Source organism: Corapipo altera, unplaced genomic scaffold, assembly GCF_003945725.1.
Source record: "Corapipo altera isolate COAL_440 unplaced genomic scaffold, ASM394572v1 59, whole genome shotgun sequence".
NCBI lineage: Eukaryota > Metazoa > Chordata > Aves > Passeriformes > Pipridae > Corapipo > Corapipo altera.
In genome coordinates this window covers 5,962,666-5,985,861 of record NW_020884917.1, presented here as the reverse complement: position 1 = coordinate 5,985,861, position 23,196 = coordinate 5,962,666, and the positions used below count along the sequence as shown (strand labels likewise).

At 38.8% G+C, this 23,196-nt stretch overlaps 1 protein-coding gene across 4 annotated transcripts in view; it reads right to left on the bottom strand.

The window, feature by feature from the left end:
• Positions 1-16,526: 16,526 nt before the first annotated feature.
• Positions 16,527-23,196, bottom strand: part of VPS41 (VPS41, HOPS complex subunit) — a 109,651-nt gene continuing 102,981 nt past the window's right edge. For 3 of the 4 annotated variants that reach the window (XM_027655850.1, XM_027655851.1, XM_027655852.1), the window contains 4 exons: positions 20,848-20,947; positions 20,017-20,061; positions 18,482-18,561; positions 16,534-16,897 (listed from right to left, as the gene is read on the bottom strand). In XM_027655850.1, coding sequence (XP_027511651.1) covers positions 16,817-16,897; positions 18,482-18,561; positions 20,017-20,061; positions 20,848-20,947 — 306 coding nt within the window. In that variant the 3' untranslated portion in view covers positions 16,534-16,816. Of the gene's footprint in view, positions 16,898-18,481; positions 18,562-20,016; positions 20,062-20,847; positions 20,948-23,196 lie in introns of all 4 variants that reach the window. The other variant, XM_027655849.1, reaches the window with a different exon arrangement.

The following is a 23,196-nucleotide window of genomic DNA, read 5'->3' as shown; positions in this document are numbered from 1 at the left end:
GAGACTCTTTCAACTATCTTGTCAATAATCCTGTGATTTTTCTGAGAGTCATGCAGATGAGGACACAGGGCATGTGCTGACAAGAACTACTGATATAGTGCATTGTAGCACTCGTCAGCAGGTAACAGAGGAGGGACTGCTAGGGAGGGACAGAATAAGCTAGAGAAAGCAAGTACACTTTGGAACAAACCATTTGCTCTAAAAAGAGCGTGTTAGATATTCTTTAGCGCTAGTAGCTAAAACTGCAGAAGTTGGAAAAATCAATTCAGGGAAGATCTCCAAGTTTGGACATTTGGTTTCAACCTGAATTTTACTGAGCATTGAGAAATACAAAATAAAATAACAAAATTAAAAAACCAGCTCTGGAAGCAATGATGATGCCTGTACTATGATTTGTTTTCTCACCCATTTCTGCTTTATTTATGAAGCTAAAAAGCGACTAAATGAAAAATAGATTTATATGCAAATAAAAACATATCATATGAAAGATGTGTCACCAGAACATTTTTACTCCTTTTTTTTTTCTTCTTCTCTTTTTTTTTTTCCCCCTCAAAGATGCTCTCTAAAATATTCAAGTGAAACTGTTTTAGTTTGCAAGGCAGTGCTATTTCCGCTCTCTGGCAGAATACTTACCAGCAGCTTGAGGTGTTAAGTATATTGCAGACACAAAGAGGCAATCTTATAAACAGATTAGCAAAACATTAAGAGGAGGTGCTGTAGCTGGTTGCACACCATCCTTTTGCTTCTTAAAATACATACCTGAGAACAAACAATTAGAATATATGTTGAATAAGATAGTACCATTTTTCTGTTGCTTTTCATAGTTAAATTAGGCATAAATGTTGTATTGAAAAGAAGGATGAATACTTATAATTAAAATTACTGCAGTGATTTTAATGATCACCATACTGAGCTCCTGCTTTCATAGTTTTCTCTTTACACAGTTCATTGAAATGGAGTCCAGAATAACAAAAAACTTCAGACATAAAACTGAATACATCTGAGGGATAGCATCTGTAAAAACAGAGTTGATAATATTTTGGTCCAGTTGCCTGCAGGTACACAGCCCACAGGACAAAACTAGACTAATTCTAAAGCAAGACAGGTAAAGCATCTGTAAGGTGAACACTGAATCCTCGGCGCTACTTGCTTTGCTCCACTCAGATCATACTGCTCACAGATGCCAACATAGCTGGAGATTACTGTTCTCTGTTTTTCAGTATCAATAAATTACTCCAGAATATGGATTTCTGCCACCTCACTCTGGTATAGTTGCACCAAGGTCAGAGTGCGAGAGAGAGATTTTGCTTTTATTACAGTAATATTCTGTGTTACATATTTTTACCTGTGTTTTTACTCATTGCTTTCTTTTTTTATTATTATTTTTAGTTGTTTCCTGTTTTTATGTTACCAGTTCAATCACATGATGGAAAGAGACCCAACATATAAACAAGGTTGCAAGAGTTATGTTTACTTCTTTGTGAAAACCACATGAAGAAGACCTAAAGGAAGCCTATGCACTGACTGGACCCTGTGCACATTTTCATGCATTTATTTTAACCCAAACAGCAAGCCATCTCACTCTCATTTATGAGACCATCTTGACCTTATGTGTGTATCAAGCCATTGCGGTGTCCAGGATTCTCAGAACAGCATCAGCTATTAATTTTCTCCTTTCCCCATGCTTCTATCATTTAGCGAGGTTTATTGGCCATTTGAAGTGAAGCAGGAGTTGAACTGTTGCCTTCTCAGGATTGCAGCTACATTGGGTATGGGCTTGTGTTGTACCACCCAGTATCCTGAAGAGCTGGAAGTGTTACAGTGTGACATTCTCAATGAGAGATTTTGGCTGAATAAAGTAATTGATTCTATTTGCTCCCATACCAATGACTCTTCAGAAAGATTAATAACAGCAGAGGAACAATGGCTGTCTCAGAAGGACTGCAATGCTCCCTTCTAGTTCATCACCTCCACTCCCCATGCCTAAACCCAAACAGCAGGAGCCAGAAATCTGCTACAGTGTAGATGTTGTGGGGGGAAACATTTTTTTCCCCCTGCAGTTATAAAATGGTAAAACCCCAGGGGGTGGTGACCCTTGAAGTTTTGAAGTTTTAGCCAGTGAGTGCTTCTGCAAAATATAAACATATCACAACCAAACGGAAGAGAAGTTGTAGTAGTTTTGTGTTGAAGAAGACGTAGCCATGTTGTAGGAGCCCCAAGGAGAGGGCAAGAGCCTTCTGGAGGGTTTCTCCCCCCCCCCCCCCCCCCCAGCCCCAGCCCCAGTTGGGAGCTGCAGAGACTTGGAACAGTGTTAGACTGGGCTAAGTGTCTGTAGTTGAGCTGGGAGATGTTTCTCCACTGTGAGCAGCAACAAGAGATCCCGAAAGCAGCAGCAGACCAGCACTGACCAGAGAAGTGGCGGCACAGAGCCAAAAGATAAGAGAGCAGGAAACAAACATGCAGCAAAGCAGACAGAACTCCTGGAAGGAGAACCAAGAGAAAGAACAGCAGCAGAGAGCAGAACTAAGTTCTACAGAGAGAAAGTTCGGGGGTAAGAACTGCAAAACTCCCCTAAACTTTCTTTGAGATCCCTCAAAATGGAGGGGGTGGACTCTTACTGATTAGAAGTCCTAAATGGAGTAAAGGAGCTAAGAAGCTCGGTTGTCCTGAGAGCTCAGCCAGGATGGTGTGTAGGAGGTTGACCTTGAGGCCCTCCCTTGCTGCAAGCTACAAAGAAGCTCGCAGCCATCTTTGAGGCAGGGCACAGAGGCCCTGCAAGGGGCTTGAGTCCCCTGAAGATACCAGACTGTCACAAAGACCCCCTGTGCTTCGTGGTATGACCGTGGTGGAACAACCTTTGTCTGGGGTGAACGCAGCCCATGGAAGACCCCTTTGCCTGCGTCGAGGGGCCGAGAGGGGCTTGGAGGCCTCCCTCGTGTGTGCTGGCAGAAATCGAGCTCCAACTGCTGCATGGAAGACACAGAGAACCTGCTGCCTTAGAAGATACTGCTGCTCAGAGACTAGAGGGTTTTTTTTTTTCTTCTCCCCTCCTGGACTTTTATTTGGAAGGGAGAAGAGATTTGATCCATTGTCAGTGCTTATGTCATGGTAGAGATAGCTAAGGTTGTATATAATGTATTGTAGTATTTATTTGTACAGTCATTGTAATATATTCCCTTTCCCCCATTTTGAGTCTGGTGTGTTTGTCTGGAAAAAACCATCTCACATTGAGTTGAGAGGTGGGAGGGGGGCTTGGACTAGGGAATTGGATTTTGGGAATCTCAAACCATGACAGTAGAAAAGAGACAAACCCAGAGACAATCCTGGCTTGAGAGAAAGAAGGATCCAAATTTTCTACATTGAGTAAATGAAACAAGGTATCCTGTGCCAAATGAAGAAGGTCAAATGGCCTAAGGTAGAGGACCTTGTACACAGAAAAGGCTGGCACATGTCCCTTAAGCGAGCTGCACTGCAGTACATGGGGCAGCATCTGACATCAGGGGGAGGGAAGAGGATTGTGCTACAGCGAGCTCATGCAGAGTCTGTCAAAGACTCACACAAATACAGGTTTTCTGCTGACACACCAACATGCCACCAGTCACTACCACAGATCGTACCCTGTGGACTTCATTCCTGGACACAGGACACTCACCCCTACACCAGAAATTGCTGAGGTTTCACAGAGGAGTTATTTCAAATCACCTTTCTGCCTCTTCAAAACATTTTAACTGACTTTAAGTCAGCGTCAAAATAGATCTGCTACCTTAGACCAGATTTGAATGGGAAAACATTTACTTTGATTCATTAATCCAAAAACCTCTTTCTCCCATTGCAGGGATCATGGGAAAAGTGACTGTATATCTGATGAATGAACATCAGAGGAGGACAGTCACGAATGAAACTTTGCATAGAGCCATTATATTTCCAGCATAATTTATCTTTTGGTTGTGAGGTTTGTCTTCAAGTTAGCTGCAAAATTCTTGTGTGAAGAAGTGGTGGAGATAGAGACTGGTGTAAAAAAGAGGCTACGTTTTGAGGAACTAAATGCTGTAGCTATCTCCTGTACAGAGCAATTCCAGCCGCACAGCTCAAACCTTTCTGGACCAACCATCTTTGTATCATATGAGAGGCATAACAAGATAAAAGCATAAGATAAAGAAGATAAAAGACATGCACATGCTCAGTGTGTGATCTATTGGATCTTGCATGTAGTCCTTCAAGAGACCTGTAGGATGCAACTTGGAAATACCTAAAAAGAGATTCTAGGCCTCTAGTCAACACACTAGCCCTGTTATCAGATAATCCCAGAATACACCCAGTTGGAAGGGACCCACCAGTATCATTGAGTCCAACTCCTGGTCCTGCACAGGACCATCACCAAGAGTCACACCATGTGCCCAAGAATATTGTCCAAATGCTTTTTGAACTCTGTCAGGCTTGGTGCTGTGACCACTTTCCTGGGGAGCCTGTTCCAGCACCCAACTACCCTCTGGCGGGAGAACCTAATATCCAACCTAAACCTCCCCTGACACAACTTCAGGCCTCAGGTCCTGTCACTGGTCACCACAGAGAACAGATCAGTTCCTGTCCCCTTCTTCCCCTCACGAGGAAGTTGTAGACTGCAATGAGTCTCCCCTCGGTCTCCTCCAGGCTGAACAGACCAAGTGACCTCAGCCACTTCTCATACAGCTTCCCCTCAAGGCCCTTCACCATCTTTGCTGCCCTCCTTTGGACACTCTCTAAGAGCTTAATATCTTTCCTATATTGCGGCACCCAAAACTGCACACAATATTCAAGGTGAGGCCACACCAGTGCAGAGCAGAGCACGAAAATCCCCTCCCTCGACCAGCTGGTGATGCTTTGCCTGATGCACCCCAGGACAGAGTTGGCCCTCCTGGCTGCCTGGGCACTGCTGACTCATATTCACCTGGCCATTGACCAGGATCCCCAGGTCCCTTTCTGTGGCACTGCTTTCCAGCATTTAATTCCCCAGTCTGTACGAACATGTGTCATTTCCAGTGTTTTTGGAGCTGAAAATCCCTAGCATCTCAGGCCAATAACAGTCTCATCGTTATTTAACTGATGGTGACCACAGGGAACAGAATAGAATAGAATAGTTCAGCTGGAAGAGATCTACAATGATCATCTTGTCCCACTGCCTGACCACTTCAGGGCCAACCAAAGGCGGTGCCTCTTCAACACAGACGAACATGGGACATTGAACACCTCTCCAGAATGCCTGTTCCTGGTTTAGACCACCCTCTGAGTAAAGAAATGCTTCCTCATGGCAAATCCAAACCTCCCTGACAGATGCAGCTTTGATCCACTCCCATGTGTTCTGGTACTGGGTACCAGGGAGAAGAGCTCAGCACCTCCCTCTCCACTTCCCCTCCTCAGGAAGCTGTAGGGAGCAGTGAGGTCGCCCCTCAGCCTTCCTCCTGTCCAAACCAGACAAACCCAGTACCCTCAGCCTCTCCTCAGAGCCCATTCCTGCCAGCCCCTTCCCCAGCTCTGGTGCCCTTCTCGGGACACGTTCAAGCACCTTCACACCCTTTTTAAATGATGGGGCCCAGAACTGCCCACAGTACTCAAGGTGAGACTGCACCAGCACTAAGTACAGGGGGACAACCACCTCTCTTGGTTGGCTGGTGATGCTGTGTTTGATGCACTCCAGGATGTGGTTTGTCCCCTTGGCTGTCAGGGCACACACTGCTGACTCCTGCTGAGTCTCCTGCCAACCAGCACTCCCAGAGGTTCTTCTGCAGGGCTGCTCTCCTGCCACTCCTCTCCCAGTTTACACTCGTGTCTGGAATTATTCCATCCCTGGTGCAGAATCTGACATTTGATCTTGTTCGTTTTCACATCACTGGTGATTGCCCAAAGTTCCAATCTATCCAGATCCCTCTGCAAAGCTTCTCGTCCTTCCAGTTTACCTTCCAACTCGTCCTTCCAACTCTTGCCTCCAGGTAATTGAGAAAAAATAAAAAAGTTCTCAGTGGGCTTTCAGTTTTGGCTGTATCTATTTTTATATTGTTAGTAAATATTTTTCTTTTTGCTATCCAGTCCTTTTCCAGATAATCGCTGATTTTGCTGAACACCTGGAACCACAACACTTACCCTCATGGAACTTTACCAGCAATCACTCCTTCCTTGTGAAAGCTGATCATACATCAAGTCTCATTTTAAACAGATTTAAATCTATTAGAACCCTTTGCTTCTTACTTCATGGCTGATTTTTTTTAATCCTATTGAAGGATTTTAGCATGAGCTTCTAGGTTTTTTCTGAGTGTAAAAACACTACACCATCTGAATCAGTTATTGACAGATTCATCAAGACCTTCTAGAATCTCATATGAATGGGAGACATAACTTCCTCGTCCATAATCCATGTTCACTTTTTCCCAATGTGAGATACAAAATAGATATATCTATGTGTCCTTTTTTCAAATAGAACTTCTATGGATTTATCTAGTAAAGAAGTGAGTACTTCTGAATACTGGTCTGTATTTTTATGGATTAATAATGGAGCCTTTCAGAAAATGTTAGTGTCATATTTACTACTTTCATTCTTCTAGTATTAGGACTTACTTTAAAGACAATTTACACATCAGAGTTAATAATACAGCAAATCCTGTTTTGAGATCCACCAGTTTTAGGTCAATACCTACTGATGTGTGTAGTTTGATTCTATTGCTTTTTTTCCCTATGTTCTCTAAAAATAGTTTAATTTCAGAAGTTTCTGTGTTAAGAAAGGCTCCACTCCAGGCTTTCCATTAACATTTTCATAATAAATAGTTTTTCAATACTTAAGCCAAAGAACCGATTTATTTTTCCTACTGAGGTTTCTCTTTGTTGAAACCCTTTTTTCTTCCATTTTCTACAGGTGGTCTTATACAGAGATAGCTGATGGGATTTTTATTGTAAGTTTTAGGATATTGCTTCTCTTTGAATCTCTTAGCCTACTTTATTTTGGCTTGATATTAACTTGCCAGAATGTAATGTTCTTTTCTGTTTTCCTTCTCTAGACACCATGTGCATGGTTTGGAGCCCTGATTATGTCTAAACAGTCTATTTCCTTTGATGTCTATCAAGGCTTGCTTTGTAAAAAATCCACTTGTGTTAATTTAGCATTTTTCATATGACTTGTAAACACCTTACTGCTTTTAATTGGTTCTTTCATTTTTATATAGTTATTTTTCATTGTTGTTGGTTTTTTTAACCATTAAGCTTACTTTGACAGATTACTTTCTTGCTTCCACATCCTACAAGGACATTGAATTCGATCACATTAAGGACTCCTTACTAAGTGCCTTTCAGATGCAGCATTCAGGTTCTGTGCAGTTCCTAGGGCAAAAATCAAGGACTGCTTCTCCTTTTGTGCTCCCTGATGAAGTGCTTTGAGGGATAGTTTTTGTAGCACTGAAAATGGGGTTTTCCCATGATGCTTCATTGTGATTTACACAGGCATGGTTGAAGTCTGCAACTGTTAATGCTCTTTCTGTCTCCAGCTCCTTGCACTCTGTGCTACCGTATTGGTCAAGTGGCTCACAAAATAACCCTACTATTATTATGCTTTATATGCAGGCATAATATTTCAGGTCATTACTGATTCTCTATTGCCTTTCAATAGTATTCATTTATTTACCTCCTTTAATTCTAATTTTCCCTAAATGTACAGTGTCTGCCTTTTGCTCACAAGGTTTTCTCTGACATTTCCACATAATTTTAACGTTGGTACCATGATGTCTTAGTGATACCTTCTTCTCAGCAAAGCCTCAAGCCTGAACTAGATGACCTCCAAAAGTCCCGTCTAAACAGCACTTCTCTGAACACATTACATATTTCTCTAAATCTTTTGTTACTGAAATTACAGGTTTTCTTTGGGTGGTTTATTTTTTTCATTGTTTGCTTTTTTGTTTTATTTTGTTTTGGGTTTTTTATGTTGTTTTTTTTTTTAATACCTGAACATATCAAAATCTGCCTCTTTGCTTTACAGGGTTTTTTCAGCTTCACCCTTGGAGTCCTCTGGGTAAAGATTAACAAAATTCCTTGTTTGTGTTTGGTTGAAAACATCTCCAACTTATTTCAGTGCCAGAAACTTAATTCTATACCAGCTGAGGTGGAACCCACCTCCTTATAATCACAGAATTCCTTTTCACCATGCTGTTTTCTCAAGTATCTTTCTAATTTTCATGCTTCAGCTACTAGGAATATTCAGAGGTGTTAGACCTAAGTGTTTTATATTTCAAACTTCTTTTAGGTTATTTCTCATACATGATCACGTCCTGGCAACAGTTACTACGAATACTCTTTAGATAATAAAGCCACCATCATAATAGACAGGAAAGGAAATAGGAATGGTTTTTTATTTGGGGTATGGGTTTTCCTTCCCCCCAAAATATACAGAATTTTGCATTAGACCAAAATCAAATGACAAGCATGACATCATACTAGAAATAAGTAATCAGTTTTAGATGTCATTTGCTGGGATTCACCCCCAACAAAATATACAAAATGATCTCATCGACTGCCACTTCATGAACTGTAAGATAGTAGCTGAATGAACAGTAACGTAGTTTGATTCAATTCAGCATAAAGGCTGGATGCAGTCACAAAACAAAAGGTTGGGGTGAGGCATACAAGGAGAGAAGGATTCAATATCTGGAAAAAACTCTTTAAGAAATGCTGATAATTTAATTTCTTTACCTAATCTCACTGTGCAACATTATTTTCATTCTTCAGATCCAGTAGCATGAGCCTTTCTAGTATGACACTGCAATGCAGCACATGGGAAGAAGCAATTAAAAACAACTATCAACACACCCATATTTAACAGGAGCAGCATAAAGTACAATGTCTTTAAATGCCCTTACAAGTTTGTTTTAATACTGTTTTGGAAGTAAACATTACTAATTAAAATGCTTTTCACTGTTTCCTAGAATGATAAATAGAAGTCACAAACCTCTTCAGCTGTGAATCCTATGGATGACCACCAAGTCCCACCATTAAAGTAATTTTGTACTACTTGCATCATTGCAACAGTTACAGACTATCTCATCCATCTCAGAAGGAAAAATTCCTCATCTATTTGATTTGATAGTATTTATTCATAACGCAATCTACTATCTAAGGAGGGTAAAATGCTGTTCCTCATCTAAGTTGAGGCAAATCTGCCATCAGTTTCAGCAGGAACAAAATCTGTCTCATGTTTCCAAAGTTCCAGCACAGACTCCTGACATCAGTTTGCAACCTTGGAGCCTGTGACTGCTGAGCTGTCTGTATCTATAGTTAAATGTGGCTGTTGAGCACGGAGTAGGTGCACATCCAGGCTACCTGCTCGTCAGGCTGTTAACGATGAGTCCTATCGTGAAAAGTAAACCCAAGGGAATGGCAGGAAATACTACACACTCTATAAAAGCAGAACTTTCACTGAGCTGTAAAATAGCTGCAGATGATTTTGTATGTGCTTGACTTAAGCCTATCACCTCTGATCTCTGCCATCTAGCATAGGCATCACAAGCCTGCTTCATGCATAATTTACAAAAAACCCAAAAACTCTTTTTCATGTAAATGAAATCCTCTATACTGATCATTCTTAAGAAATAAAATTTTTCCCACCCTTCCCCCCCAAAAGGGCTTGCCATTTTTATCTCTTCCTACTGCATGCAATGCATTTTCATTTATTCTTCCTTGGTACTTAGAGACAAATAAGTGTCCAGCTTCATCCTTCATTATCAGTAATGAAAAGGCATTACATCTGCTCGTTTTGCTGCTGCAAGATTAACAGCTTTAAAGCACCTTGACATAGCTCTAAGTACAGACAATGGGGGAACAGAGGATTTCCACTGCAATTCTTGGGCAGTGAGGGCGATTGTTGGCTATGTGGACAAGCAAGAGAAGAGAAGTAGTTATTTGAGAAAGAAAGAGGCAGCAAAGGAAAAATTGTGTGCCAGAAACATGCTCAAATACAGCTGCATTTTTACCACACCTGAGGAAGTCTGTGCTGTTTCTGTGAATGACTACTGTAAAGACTGATTAACACTTCTGCCAAGCTAGAAACTTAAGAATATCTGCTTCTTTGCTGGAGATCATGATCTAACCCCACAGCAGTTTATATTGGCTTCTTCTCTGGACTAGACTGCAACATTTCAAAATAGCCATGCACAAAGCCTTCAGCATGAAGACAATGTTCTTTTTTGTCTTTAAAAGGTTTCTGAAGACTGGAAGTAAGTAAATCTCACTCTTCAAGGCTCTAGTTATTATTTTAACCAATCCTCTGGCATATTATCAACTTTTAAGAAGGGCAAGAAGTAGGACTGGGGAAACCACAGGCTTGTCAGACTTAATCCTTGGGAAGGTGATGGAGCAACCAGTGCTGGAGCAGGGGATTGGACTAGATGATCTTGAGAGGTCACTTTCTACCTCAGTGATTCTCTTCGCATCATTGAAAATTTTGTTCTGGAAAGTTTGTCTCTGAAGGAAAATATTTTCCTTAGCTTGATACCAGGTAATGAACTCCCTCAGGAACTGAGGATGAACAAAGACCTAGCTACCTTCTACAGCACGTACAAAGCATGCACTTCTGATTTTTCTCCACTTTAACATATACACAGTGTCGCGTGGGGTCTTTATATGATAAAGAAATGGAGTCCACTCCCTGATCAGATGGTAATCCAAGAGACTTTATTCAAACCCAGTGCTTTTTTTCTCCCTTAAAACCATGTGACCTTGTGACCAATGAGGTTACCTATTTTCGTGCATGTCCCCTGGGCTTCCCTGCCCTTGGTGCTTCCCCTGCACCCCTGGACACGCCTCCTACAACACAGCGCAGTTTTGTTTGCAGAAAATGGCTAAAAATCACTACACAATTCAAAAAAAGGCACTCAATCCAATGCAATTTGGAGGGGGTGAGCAGAGAAGGGAAGGAGAGAAAGAGAATGAATATAGTCCCCTTAGCATGTCACTGGAAAGTTTTTTCATACTGCAGAGAGAATGAAAATCTGCATAGCATAGAACTAAATTATGCCAGAAATATATTCTTGGCTCAGTTTTACAGATTACACAGGGAAATTCTTCCCAACTCTAACTTTGCTTAGCTAAAGATCTTCATTACTCTGCAGAAATTCCAGATGAAGACTTAATAGTTGGATACACCAAAAAGTGCTTCAGTGATTCTTCTGCCAGCACCTGCTACTGAATGGGTCCTACAGATCAAAAACTTATTGTCATCTGCACCTTTCAGTGTTACTACTTTATTGTGAGCAAGACATGATAAAATGTGAGAAAACAGCTCATTTTTAAGAACATTTCATTAAGCTGATTTTTAAAAAATCCACAACTTAACAACTTATTTATTGTGACTTCCATCCCTCACTGTGACCAGAGACTGATAAATCTGCATCCTATGTGAACACTATTTGGAACACGTCATCCAGCTGACATCTTGCTAAATGTGATTTTACAGCCACTGGACACCAAGATACCATTACCTTGTCAACTAATTGACTTAAATCCTACTGGGATCAGACTAAAAGCAAGGGGATTAAAACACAACGAATAACTCAACTGCCCTCTGCAGTTCTTGCCACTTTCCAGCTCTTAATTCTGCTACTACAGCTCCAGCTCTGGCAGCTCTTCCAGGCTGGAGGGGTACCAGCCTCCACTCAGCACATTTCTGACTCCTGCACCACAACTGATCCTAAGCACAACCCAGGAGCAGCAGCCACTGGTAGCCTTGTCCATTCAGATTACAGACTCCTGGGAGAATGTCAGAGCCTGAACACAGCAGAACCTCTAAGACCTGCTCTATTGCAAAAGCTTATTATGATCCCCATTTATGGAAGCCTTTTAAGACTAAATGTAGGTCATTCCCACTATGACTCATTGACTTCTTTTAGAACTCACACGCTCTATTCTCTTCCACATTTGATGCCTCAGATACTTCAGATGTCCTGTTTTCTGCATAATTTAATATTTGATTACTGTAAAAGAAAGCACACATTGTCTTGAAGAACAGAAAAAGCATCATCTAGGGATATTTCTAATGCCAAGGAAAAATTAATCTTTCATGGCACAGTAGAATAAGAACACAGTCCCAAAAGTATATAATTAAAGAGTTATTCTCCAAATGTGATTTCTTACAAGTCTTGTTTAAATTGTTTTGGGAGTACAGCAGTTGATTCATAGCTAGTACTTGGCAAAGATCCACTGGAGGGGAAAGCTATTCTGGAGAAGAAGAGCCCCTAATGTTACATCTAGCATTTATAAACAGGAGAAAAAGTTGTGCTGCCTCAATATGATGTCAGAAGTGTACAACAGGAGAGAGAAAACTGGCATCTCAGAGAGATTTTCCTCTTTCAGGTAACCGTCCATCTTCAGCATTAGGTAGGAATTTTCCTGCAAGTATTTTTTCAAACTGCTATCAAATAACACAGGCAGGGACTGGTCCAACCAACCTGCAGAGATGACACTGTATTTTCCAAGGTGACTGGAGACATACAATACTTGAATGCTAAGTCACAACACTTCAGTAGCAGGAAATCCAACGTGAGGTTTTCATTTAAGAGATTATTTGTAATTCCAGTTCCCTTGGATTGCAGACAGTAACTCTACTCACCAAGTAGAAAAACCTCAGTGGTATTGTACTCAACAGCAAAGAATAAAGTAGTGCCTGCTTAAAAGACTCTAGCTGAATAAACACTAAGCCTAAGATAGAAAGTGATTGAATTTCTTAAGATGAAAACTTGCTAAGTCAACCTATGCAGTCTATACACAATATTGACAGCCTCTACCCAACTATCAGCCAAAATTTAGAATAAGATGTTGCAGCAGAGTCTCCCGCTAAAAACATATTACAAAACAGAGCAGACACTGGGTATTTCTTGTTAGTTGCTTTACAGTAGTGCTTGACAAATCTGCTGTCAAACCCTTGGCAGTAACTGTTCATGAAAACATTTATTTCAAATAGGAATATGATGTGGATCCAAAACTGGGAAAGCAACTAATTTTGTTTTTGCTCTTGCTCTGTAACACAAAATTGGTGCCAGATACTGAACTCACTTGTGTTCCAACACACAGTACCCAAACCTGCAGGTTTCCTGCAGGTCAGTGCAGCTGTAGAAAGAGGATTTATCTTTGTATATAGAACAGCTCCTTGAAGTATTAACCGAATTATGTTACACTGAATCATGTAATGGTAGGCAGCAGACTCTTGCCCAAGCATCACGCACAGCTGATTCAATACATCGCTGATCTGGTAGAGCAGCTGCCTCAAGCCCACAGAGACACAGCTACCAGCCAGTAAATTCATGAGATTCAGCTGTAGCAGGAGACAGCAAAAGCCAATCATGCATTTCTTAACTTCAAGGAGATCCAAATATCTGCCTGTCCCAGTCCTTTTCAGGCATTGTTTGTCAGCCACAAAAAAATCACCCGATAAATAATTCATTTATTACAAGAGCAACAGACACCTCCTACTTGCTACACAAACTGCTGGCTAGAGGTTTACTTCTGGCAGGTCCCTCCCAGACCCACTTTTTGCAGAAGTCAACCTATATCCTGATGCTGTCACTTTAACTGAGCTCTCAGCAGGACTAAATAGCCTCATGCTCACCAAGCACCTCAAGCAGTCTTTTGGGCCCACAAAATCTTCAAGTGTAGCCCAACATTGTCACCAAGCCTATCATACAGTGTTGTGGGTTCAAAATAATAAAAACAAACATAGATGAGAAAAATCATCCAAGGACTCATTTTAGTCAAAACAATTTTGTCTCTTTTGATACAACAGACCAATGTGTGCTTACTTCATCCACCACAAATCCTTTCAGTTAGGCTTATTGGTCAAGAACTCACACAGAACTGGATGTATCAGAGAAAAAATAGTATTTATCTTAAGTTTACCTTAGAAGCACAAGAACTTTGATAAATGGATTGACATTTTAAATAAGCACTGGCGAAACCGCGTGTTACTCTGTACTTTTCTGAAGGGCTCTGCAACTTTAAGGCTACTTCTTAGGCAGAACTCTTCTCCAGAAGAAAAGCTCTTGGGTAGCTGAATATTTTAGACCCTAACCTCAGACATTTTCTGTGATGTGAAGGCTTCTTAGGAGGAAAAGTGAATCAAAGTCAGGTCTGTACACTTCGTGCTGAATCTTAATGAGCAGATTTAGAATTCAGGAACATGAAAAGGGGTAGTCCCTGAAGCCCAAATGAAAGAAGCTTTGGATTTAGAGAAGATTTTGATTAGATTTTCATACAGTGATTTAAAATTACTTGCATAATGTAAAGAATATGCCAGGGTACAATGCAATATGATTGCTGGTGATGGAGGACTAGCAAATTGAGTCACAGAACACTCAAATGCTTTAGGGAATTTAAGGCCAAGCTGAAGTAAAAAATATACCTGCTTGAAATTATCATATAACTCTAAACTACAGAACACTGTGACATAAATGTATAGGAGTAATTTGACTTTTTCCTCCTGTAAGCTGACAACTGATGGCATTCTTAGGGTATAATATAGAAAAGCTGCTTTTAGCTACTGAAGAACAGGGTTTTCAAAATTTTTAAAACTTGTCTACAGTCGTGGCATGCAACAACTCAAATATCATGGTGCAACAACCCTTGAGCTCACTGGAACATTTTGCTTACTAGGAATCAAGGCAGCTTTCCTGATCAGTGTAGTAAAGAATGGATAAATGAACAATATACCTGAGAATGTATACTAGCTGCTGAAAATGAACTGCTACAAAGCCAGGCACTAATTCTTAAGGGTGAAGCTTGACATACACAGACTATGCTCTGCACTACAAACCTCCCATCCTTCTGTTATTCCACCTACTTCATGTCCACAAATAATTTGCACCATATTTTATTTTTTTCTCAGCTGTCTGTATTATCACAACAGAATATGATTACTATGTTTTTGAGATATCTATCCTTTAATGATAATTTTGTCTGTGTAACTATGCAGACTAAATCCTTGAATTCCTAAACACATAAAATTTTATTCTACAGATTTGCACACTGGACAGCAAAAATCATACTTCAGATTGCTAGACCAGCTCAGCCAACTGCCCAGAGGATCATGAATTTATATAAATTAGAAATCCAAGTTTCCAAAATAGAAATTATTTTAAGGTGTATCTACATGGGAGTAAGGTACAGAAGAACTTAGACGCATTGTATTTTCCAGTTTTACAGACAGACTGCAGTATCACTATAACATTGTTTCAGAACTTACTATGTTAACTACTTGTTTAAACCTTACAATTTGATGGTAAAACACTGTATTTTTACTTTCAAAATCAAGTTATTAAAAAGCAGAAAAATATCTTGGGAATTCTGGAAAATTACTTTTCTTAGTGAAAAGATGCTTATATTGAATTTAATCATCAAATATTATAAACAAATTACATTATTGTGAAGACATTCTGAAAGATCAACAAAACAGAACACTGTTGAAATTAAAAATATGGTTTTGTTAATATTCAATTGAGTTATTTAACTTAGCTGCAAAATTGCTAAGGCCAAAAGAAACTCCTAGAGATCTTATCTTTGAAAGGTTATATATATTTTTTCCCCTCTATACTTAAATGAAATCATACACTTCAATCATACTTACAGAATAAGTGTAAAGACTTACTGCTGACATATAAAAATAAAGTTTCTGAATGAGTTGAACATGATGTAATAAACGAAAAGAATGATTCGTGTAAAAAAACATTCCAATTAAAAAGAAAACAAGTAAGGTCAGTATAACCTGGAGAAGAAAAACAAATCACAAAACTTAATTGGGCCCCTATAAAGACATAAAACAAATTACCTCCCTTTTACCTTGTACATGAGTTATGGTGGAAACTCTGTTAACAGGAGAGTTAACAGAGTTAACAGGATGATAACACTTTCTTATCGAAGCTATGAGAATTTACGACTTTTTGTAGATAACAGATTAGTCTAAGAAAACATCTGTTGAATTCCTGACATAACGATGTATAATGTTTATGCTTGTGTATAATGAATATGCATGAAGTAGTTGAAATAAATGTCGAACCTATGCCTGCTTTCACAGGCCTTCGGAGTTGCTAAAACTCCACCTGTTCACCCAGCGCTGTTTGCTTTTATCATATAATAAGTTCTAACTGGAAAATTATTCAACCTTGAGACTGTTTCTCACAATGAGAAAAGTCCACTTTAAACTATTGCATTGTGAAGATCAGTTGAGAAATTCACCAGTTTATAACAAACTATGAACATGTAACCAAGGTAAATTGCCAATGTGTGGAATTAACAGTTAACAAGTTTGTTAAGTGAAGGTAGGAGTCAGCACACAGACAGCTTCCACTGAAAGCAGTCAGACTCCTAGGGGTCTCAAGGTAAATAGGTCACTAGCAGACTAAATCAGGACTAAGGAGTTTGGTGAGCTGAACTCATGACAATACATCTTTCTTTACAATATCTAACCATGAGTGTGATGTGGCTCCAAAGTGTAAAGTCCATTAGCTGATAGCAAACACAAATCTCCAAACTGTTTTCTTTCCTTCCAATTTTATTTCTTTTTGTTTTCTGTTCAGAGTAAAGTAACAAGCTGAGTAAAGGAACCATAACATATGAACTGCATTACAAAGACTTACTAGGGAAAGATTTTTACATTTTCTCTTTCCCGGAAATGCTCAATAAACTGGATAAATTACAGAAACCAATTTTTAGTCACAATCAAAATTATATACAGAAATGATGTCTAACAGAAAAATACAGTGGCTCTGCACGGTCCTAACAGATTTTGTGTCACAGACTGACATGATGAACTAGGGGACTGCTATTTCTTCATCTCCAGGATTGCACTTCCGGGGCCTCGGTGTTTGGCACTGCATATGTTGCAGAACTGGACAGGAGATACCTAAAAATCAAAAAAGAAAGCAAGAATCTCTTAGGGAAATGTAGCCATGTTAGAACATTTGAAGATGAATGAAAAGTGCTAATGCCCTTCTCAACATTACTGCTCACAGTCAGGCTGTTCCCTATGAACATAGTCAAGGATAGGTGAGGGAAGACAATATAGATGAACATTGTAAGGCAGTCTGTTCTGGAGTCAGAGGGCAGTACAACTCACCACTCACTCCAAGAACACTACCAACACCCACCAGGAGAGTAAGGTCAAACTTCCTTCACATCAAAAATGGAAAAGTGCATAGTCAAAAGCATCACTGATTATCTTCATAGATAAAGCGAGTAAGTCACTTGGTCGGCTCCAGTAGGACCACTGGATGCCTTAGTTACAGCACTGCCTTTGGATAGTATTCCACAGATTTCCAACAACTGAGAACAGGGCCCAAAACCTGTAATTTGATATCAAATATGTGCTTATTGTTACTCTGTGTTTTGCTCCGTGTGCTGTTTTGTGCAGACATTACTCTTCTTTCAGTATATCACCAATAACCAAATATCAGTAACACAAGTGATCACCTAAGACCAGGAAATAAATACTATAGCAGGGGAAAATTTGGCTTAGTCATATGCATAATACCTGTGTATTCATACACACTGTGAATATATATCGTGTAACATCCACGTCACATTTAAAAATTCTGTCTAACAAGTCAACTGTCCCAGAAAATTGAGAATGCTAGATAAGTTTTAGATTATTTCTCACCATAAAATTAGTGGTAAATATTGTTTGAATAAATATTTACTTGGGCTTTCTCATGCAAATGTTCTAATACATTAGGATTTTCATGACATATTAAGTATTCATGCTGTACCATATGGCTACAAGCACTTTGGTTCCTTACAGATTAAAGTGATTCGCTGAAGTTATTTTTCAGTAGACGTTACTTTTCAGAGACAGATACATAATCAGAAAAGCTTAAATTTAGCTTTCTATGCAATTTTGTTACCATTCTAACGCTTTCCTTCCTAAAGTCAAAACTGGTCATATTCTGCTGTGATAGAAGTTACTTTTTTGGTTTGTGTTAATGAAAGAAGAAAAAAAAAAAGACTTATAAAGAAAAACATGTTCTGACCACAAAGATTATTACAAAGATATTTAAATATTCACTCTGAAATGAGTGATTTTTGTCCTCTGGATCAGAATCATTTAATATTGTTCACTTGAGAAAATACCTTTATTCTTGCCCTTAAGTATGTTGAATTAAAGGGAAAGATGCAATGGAAAAGAATTAATTAAAAAAATTAGACAGGTTGTATTCCCTGTATGTCTCAGAGCTGCATTACATATTCAGATTGCAGAAAATAATAAAATACTGCTCGAACAGCAATGATTTCTTTCTACACTGGATGAACTTTAGTTGCAGTGTCCCTAAACCCCCTTTCCTTAGTCACATACTACTATGTGGTATCATCACAAGTTATTACTGTAATCATATAATTCCTGATACAGCCACTTCTTCTCCACAGTTGACATAAGGAAAGGTGTCATTTTATCTTTGGTAAAGGTGTCAGAGAGATTAAGCTAGTTCCTTACTGTGTTAGATACGGGTAGGCACTCTTTGTGAAACATATGTCTGCAGTGGAACACTACCACGTTGAAGGATTTGGATGCATCTGGGAAAGAGAAACATAAATTCATTTCAAAGGGCAATGAAACAAACAATTCAGTGGCTACTGCACTATATGCCCACATTCTATTATACATAGAGAAACTTCAAATAACATTTCTCAAATTAATTTCCACATTATTTGGGCTTACTTACAGAAATCATGGAGAGTGATGATTTCAGGTAAGTGTCCCAGTGACGGAGTTACAAAACAATTGTATTCTGTGGCTTAAATGCTGTATACTTTTTCACCATGAATTTTTCATGTCAGTACAATATATGCTACATGCTAAATTTGGGCAGAGAGGAGAGTAAACTAGCACCAAATAATTCAGCTTCTTTGAAGAGAAGTTAGCAGAAAAATTCTTGCCGTAGTGCGATGAGAACCAGAACACTGAGCAGTTCTAGTGCTTACATGGCACATCATGATCTTGAAATTTGGCAAGAAGCTGCCTAAGTGCATGATGTGGGTTTTGATTCCGATATGAATATTTAGCCAAATTAGAACCCTACATACAACATCCACATATCCAAAGAATAAGCATCTCACCCATGAGCATCATCCACTTTCTACTCTTTGGCTCCCATTTCCTCAACACATACCTCAAGGCACTAGCACAATCAGTTCTGCCAGATTTTCCTGGTCTGTATGTGGGTGCACGTGATTATAGTATAGTTTTTTATTTATTTATTTAAGTGAAAAATGGTAGAAAACATTAAAAAACTATAAATGATTTAATTTGGCTATCAACATTTAGCAAACAAACAAAAAACCCCAAACGTCCATACATATGCTTCATCTTACATATTCTTGCTTGAAGATGCCATGACAGATATTCTCCTAGTAAAATTACTTCTTCTTAAGATGTTCAGTAACTATATTGATATTTCTGAACTATAGTTGCCTTGCAGAATGTACATCTCCAAAACAACATCCTGAATTTCTAGTTTCAAAATTAACTTTAGAAGATGTTTTAAAACTACAGCCTGTTATAAAGTTGTTTCAAATATGGCAGTAGTGACTGAAGCCAAGAACTCTCCACCACTCAGAAAAAAAATTATATTCCATAAAACTTTATGATCTACAAGTTCAGTCTAAATTGTTCAACAGAGCTGGACAAGATTTGGTGGCAGCAGTTAGTTTTGTGGTTTAATAATCTTTGAGAAGACATATGTTGATGGAACTAAAAGCTGCCCTGAATTCCATATATTCAAAACAGAAAATAAGGAAGTCAAAGTTGAATAAGAAAGAATACTGAGTTTACTACAACAAAAGACCTCCATTTAGACTCCGTTCCCCTGTCAGAATTCAAAAGCAAGCCTTGCATAGGAGATTGAAATTTATACAGCGATCACCAAGGGAGACTACCACACATTTTTATGAATAAAAGCAAACAATAGTTCCTCTTACAATAATAATAAAAAAAATTGACAACCTCTTTTTTCTAGAAAAGCATCCTACCTGAAGGAAGTATTGGAGACAGACATGATTCACAGATATTCTCCTCTGGGAAAAAAAAACAAACAAAAAGTTAGAACAGCTTTGTTAACAAACTCCATGCTTACTTTTTTTATAAAGCAGGTATGAACATACTGCTGTTACAGATATGGAGCTTAGTCTTAAAGCATTTACTTAAGATGCCTAACAGAATCTATTAAAAATTGAAGAGCAATACTGAAGTAGCATTTCTAATAACAGCATGACAAATATTCAGATCTTCTGATTCTGATGATGGTAGAACTGCAGGAGCTAGTCTGTTTAGGAGCAGCGCTGTGGAGGCAAAAGGCAAACTGACAAAAAGGAGCAAGTGGCTGTTAATGCTGCAGCATTTTGTAGCAGAAGCTCTGATCTTCTGTCCTGTCAGCTTCTGTCTCTTGCTATTAACACTCAGCTGGTGTGAATTACAGCACTGCTGATATGCATCATGAGCATCTTGCAAAATATTTTCCATTGTTTCTGACAACCATCTCATGGCTTTTGCTTCGGTGGCATCTGACTATCTGTGTTAGCACTAAATAGCATTTTTCACCTTTACAAACTGCAGGACACAATACATTTGCCGGCTATGCAGAGACTGACCAAGAGAAAAAGTTGCATGCTTGGTCTTGTAGATTTTGACATACAAGTAGTTCCTTTGCAAAGGGGGAAAGCAGCTAGTATCCTACTACACTCTACAGATAAGGTACAATACTCAGCCTTTTGGGCAACTTCCAAAGCAGACCGTCAAGTAGTGTATAAACCAAGCAAAAGCCTTCAAAATCTTGAAAGTCATCATATTTCCTCTGTACCCACCATCTACTAGAACACCCTTCATCTGAGTTCGATGCATTTTCTTCAATAAAGAAAGAGAATCGGCAACAAGTATCTTTTTGCAACCTTCTCGCAGCAAGATCTGTTGGTGCAAAGAACACAAAACACAGCAGTTGTTGAATAGATGGGCACATCAACTATCTTGACAAGTCTCCACTGTGTTTATGCTGCCAAAGAGAGTACAGGGAATGTTTAAGTTTTTTCAAGGATAAAGGAGGGAAAGGAGGAACCTCTTGTTAACATCACCTCTACCTAACTGAAAAAACGACAATATAAAAAAATGCCTCAAAAACAAAAACAAACCTCAAGAAATGAAATCCTTTCCAAATATACTATTATCATAAATTATGATCTTCCTCCTATGAGATGATGTTAACAAATTACAATGGGGAGGAATTTTTACAGTGCCCCTCAGAATTGTTTTCCAAACCATTTCAAAACTTCTACCCATATCTCTCGTGTCTTCTTCAGAAAAGACATTTGATAATCAGATAATCCAGAGTTAATTCCTCTTAAGCAAAACTCACAGCTTCCTTTCAACTTATTTGGTATTTTTCATCAGATTTCATCAGATTGACATGTCATTGCCTGACACTGTCCTGAAACATAGAGAATTCAAGGGCATAAAAATTATACAGAGCTTATTATTCCACTGAAAAGTGCTTTCCAAAGAAACTCACAGCCAACTCCAAGGTGAACAATGCTACCAAAAAGGTGATACAAAGAGGCAATGTCCATTCCTTTCTCCTCATCATTTGCGTTACAGGAGACACTGAGCATTCTAAGATAGTGCAAGATACAGCTAACACAAATACCTAAGAAGAAATACAATAATAGAATTTACAGCCAAGTGGACAATGTCTGAAAGCCTATCTTTTCACATACACATTGTGAAGTAATAAAGACACACTGCCAAGAATGATATGCAGATAAGACTGCAAATATGACATACATTAAAAAAAATAAATTTCAGTGTCACTTTAAGCATTTCAAATTGGGCATATCAGTGGGTGAGTAACACTTTCCAGTATTAGAGACATTGAGCTATAAAACATTTCAGAGCACCAGTAACTGAATGCAGCTCTACAAGACAAACACTTAGAAAATTAGTAATTTTTATCTGTTGATAATTTCAGGAACTAGCTATGTCTTTCCCCTTCCAATTTTATCCAAGGGCAACAGAGAATGTTAAATTTTGTTTTAATACAGAAAAATGCTGCTAGTTTGAAAAAAATACTAGAAATTTTTTGCAAGGATAATTGAATGAGGCTATCTTTCAGAAACAGTGCTTGCCTCGTTGAAAATATTCTCAATCAACACATTACATCCCAAAGATAGGTAAATAACTTGGAGGGGATCTTGGCTATATACTTGAGCCTTTGCTAGCTGCACTCAGCATAGGCAGATGAAAAAACCCCATGTTTAAGTAAAAGGAGTAAAGCAAGCATAGAATCATAGAATATCTTGAGCTGGAAGGGACCCACAAGAATCATGAAGTCCAACTCCTGGGCCTGCACAGGACAGCCCCAAGAATCATGTGCCTGAGAGTGTTGTCCAAACACTTTCTGAACTCTAACAGCCTTGGTGCTGTGACCATGTTAAATAAAAGGAGCAGAACAAGCATACAATTGGAAGATGGGACTGTGACTTAGCATTTTCTAATTAAAATATAGTATGTCAATAGGAAATATTAATTAAAAAGAAAGCAAAATAAAGAGGGAAACAATAGACATCATTCGGTCACTGGAAAACCTCGATACTATTTGATGGCTTAAAACCCAGAAGTAATAAAAATACCTCATAAAACATATAAGACACATGCACTATCTTTCTCCAATTATTTAAACACCACTAAGATTTTTCCATACCACATTCAATGACTATCAGACCTTATTTTGCTAGAATTGGAATGCAGTAGGCAGCTGTTATTATATAAAAGGAAAAGTTACAATGAAGAATGTAAAATGTCAATTCTCAAGGTAATAAATCCCAACACTTCTGCAGAAAGAAAGAATTTTGAAGACCTCAAAGATGGAGTGGATAATTGAAGAGTTACAAAAAGAGAAGCAGGAGAGGGAATTTGGAGGCAAGAGAGGAACTTCATTAAAAGGGGGGAGAAGTATGTAACTGTGCACCCTAAGATTATGTTGAACTAATTAAAACTGACATTGTGCATAAATCTGTAATGAAACAACTTTCCAAGCAGAAACAGAACTCAGATTTGTTTTTTTACCCTTTAAAAGCACATAATTGTGAACACAAGCAGGACAGCACAAGTTTTGTGCAGAAATAATGCCTTTCACAAAATTATTAAAAACTGTTGAAACCAAA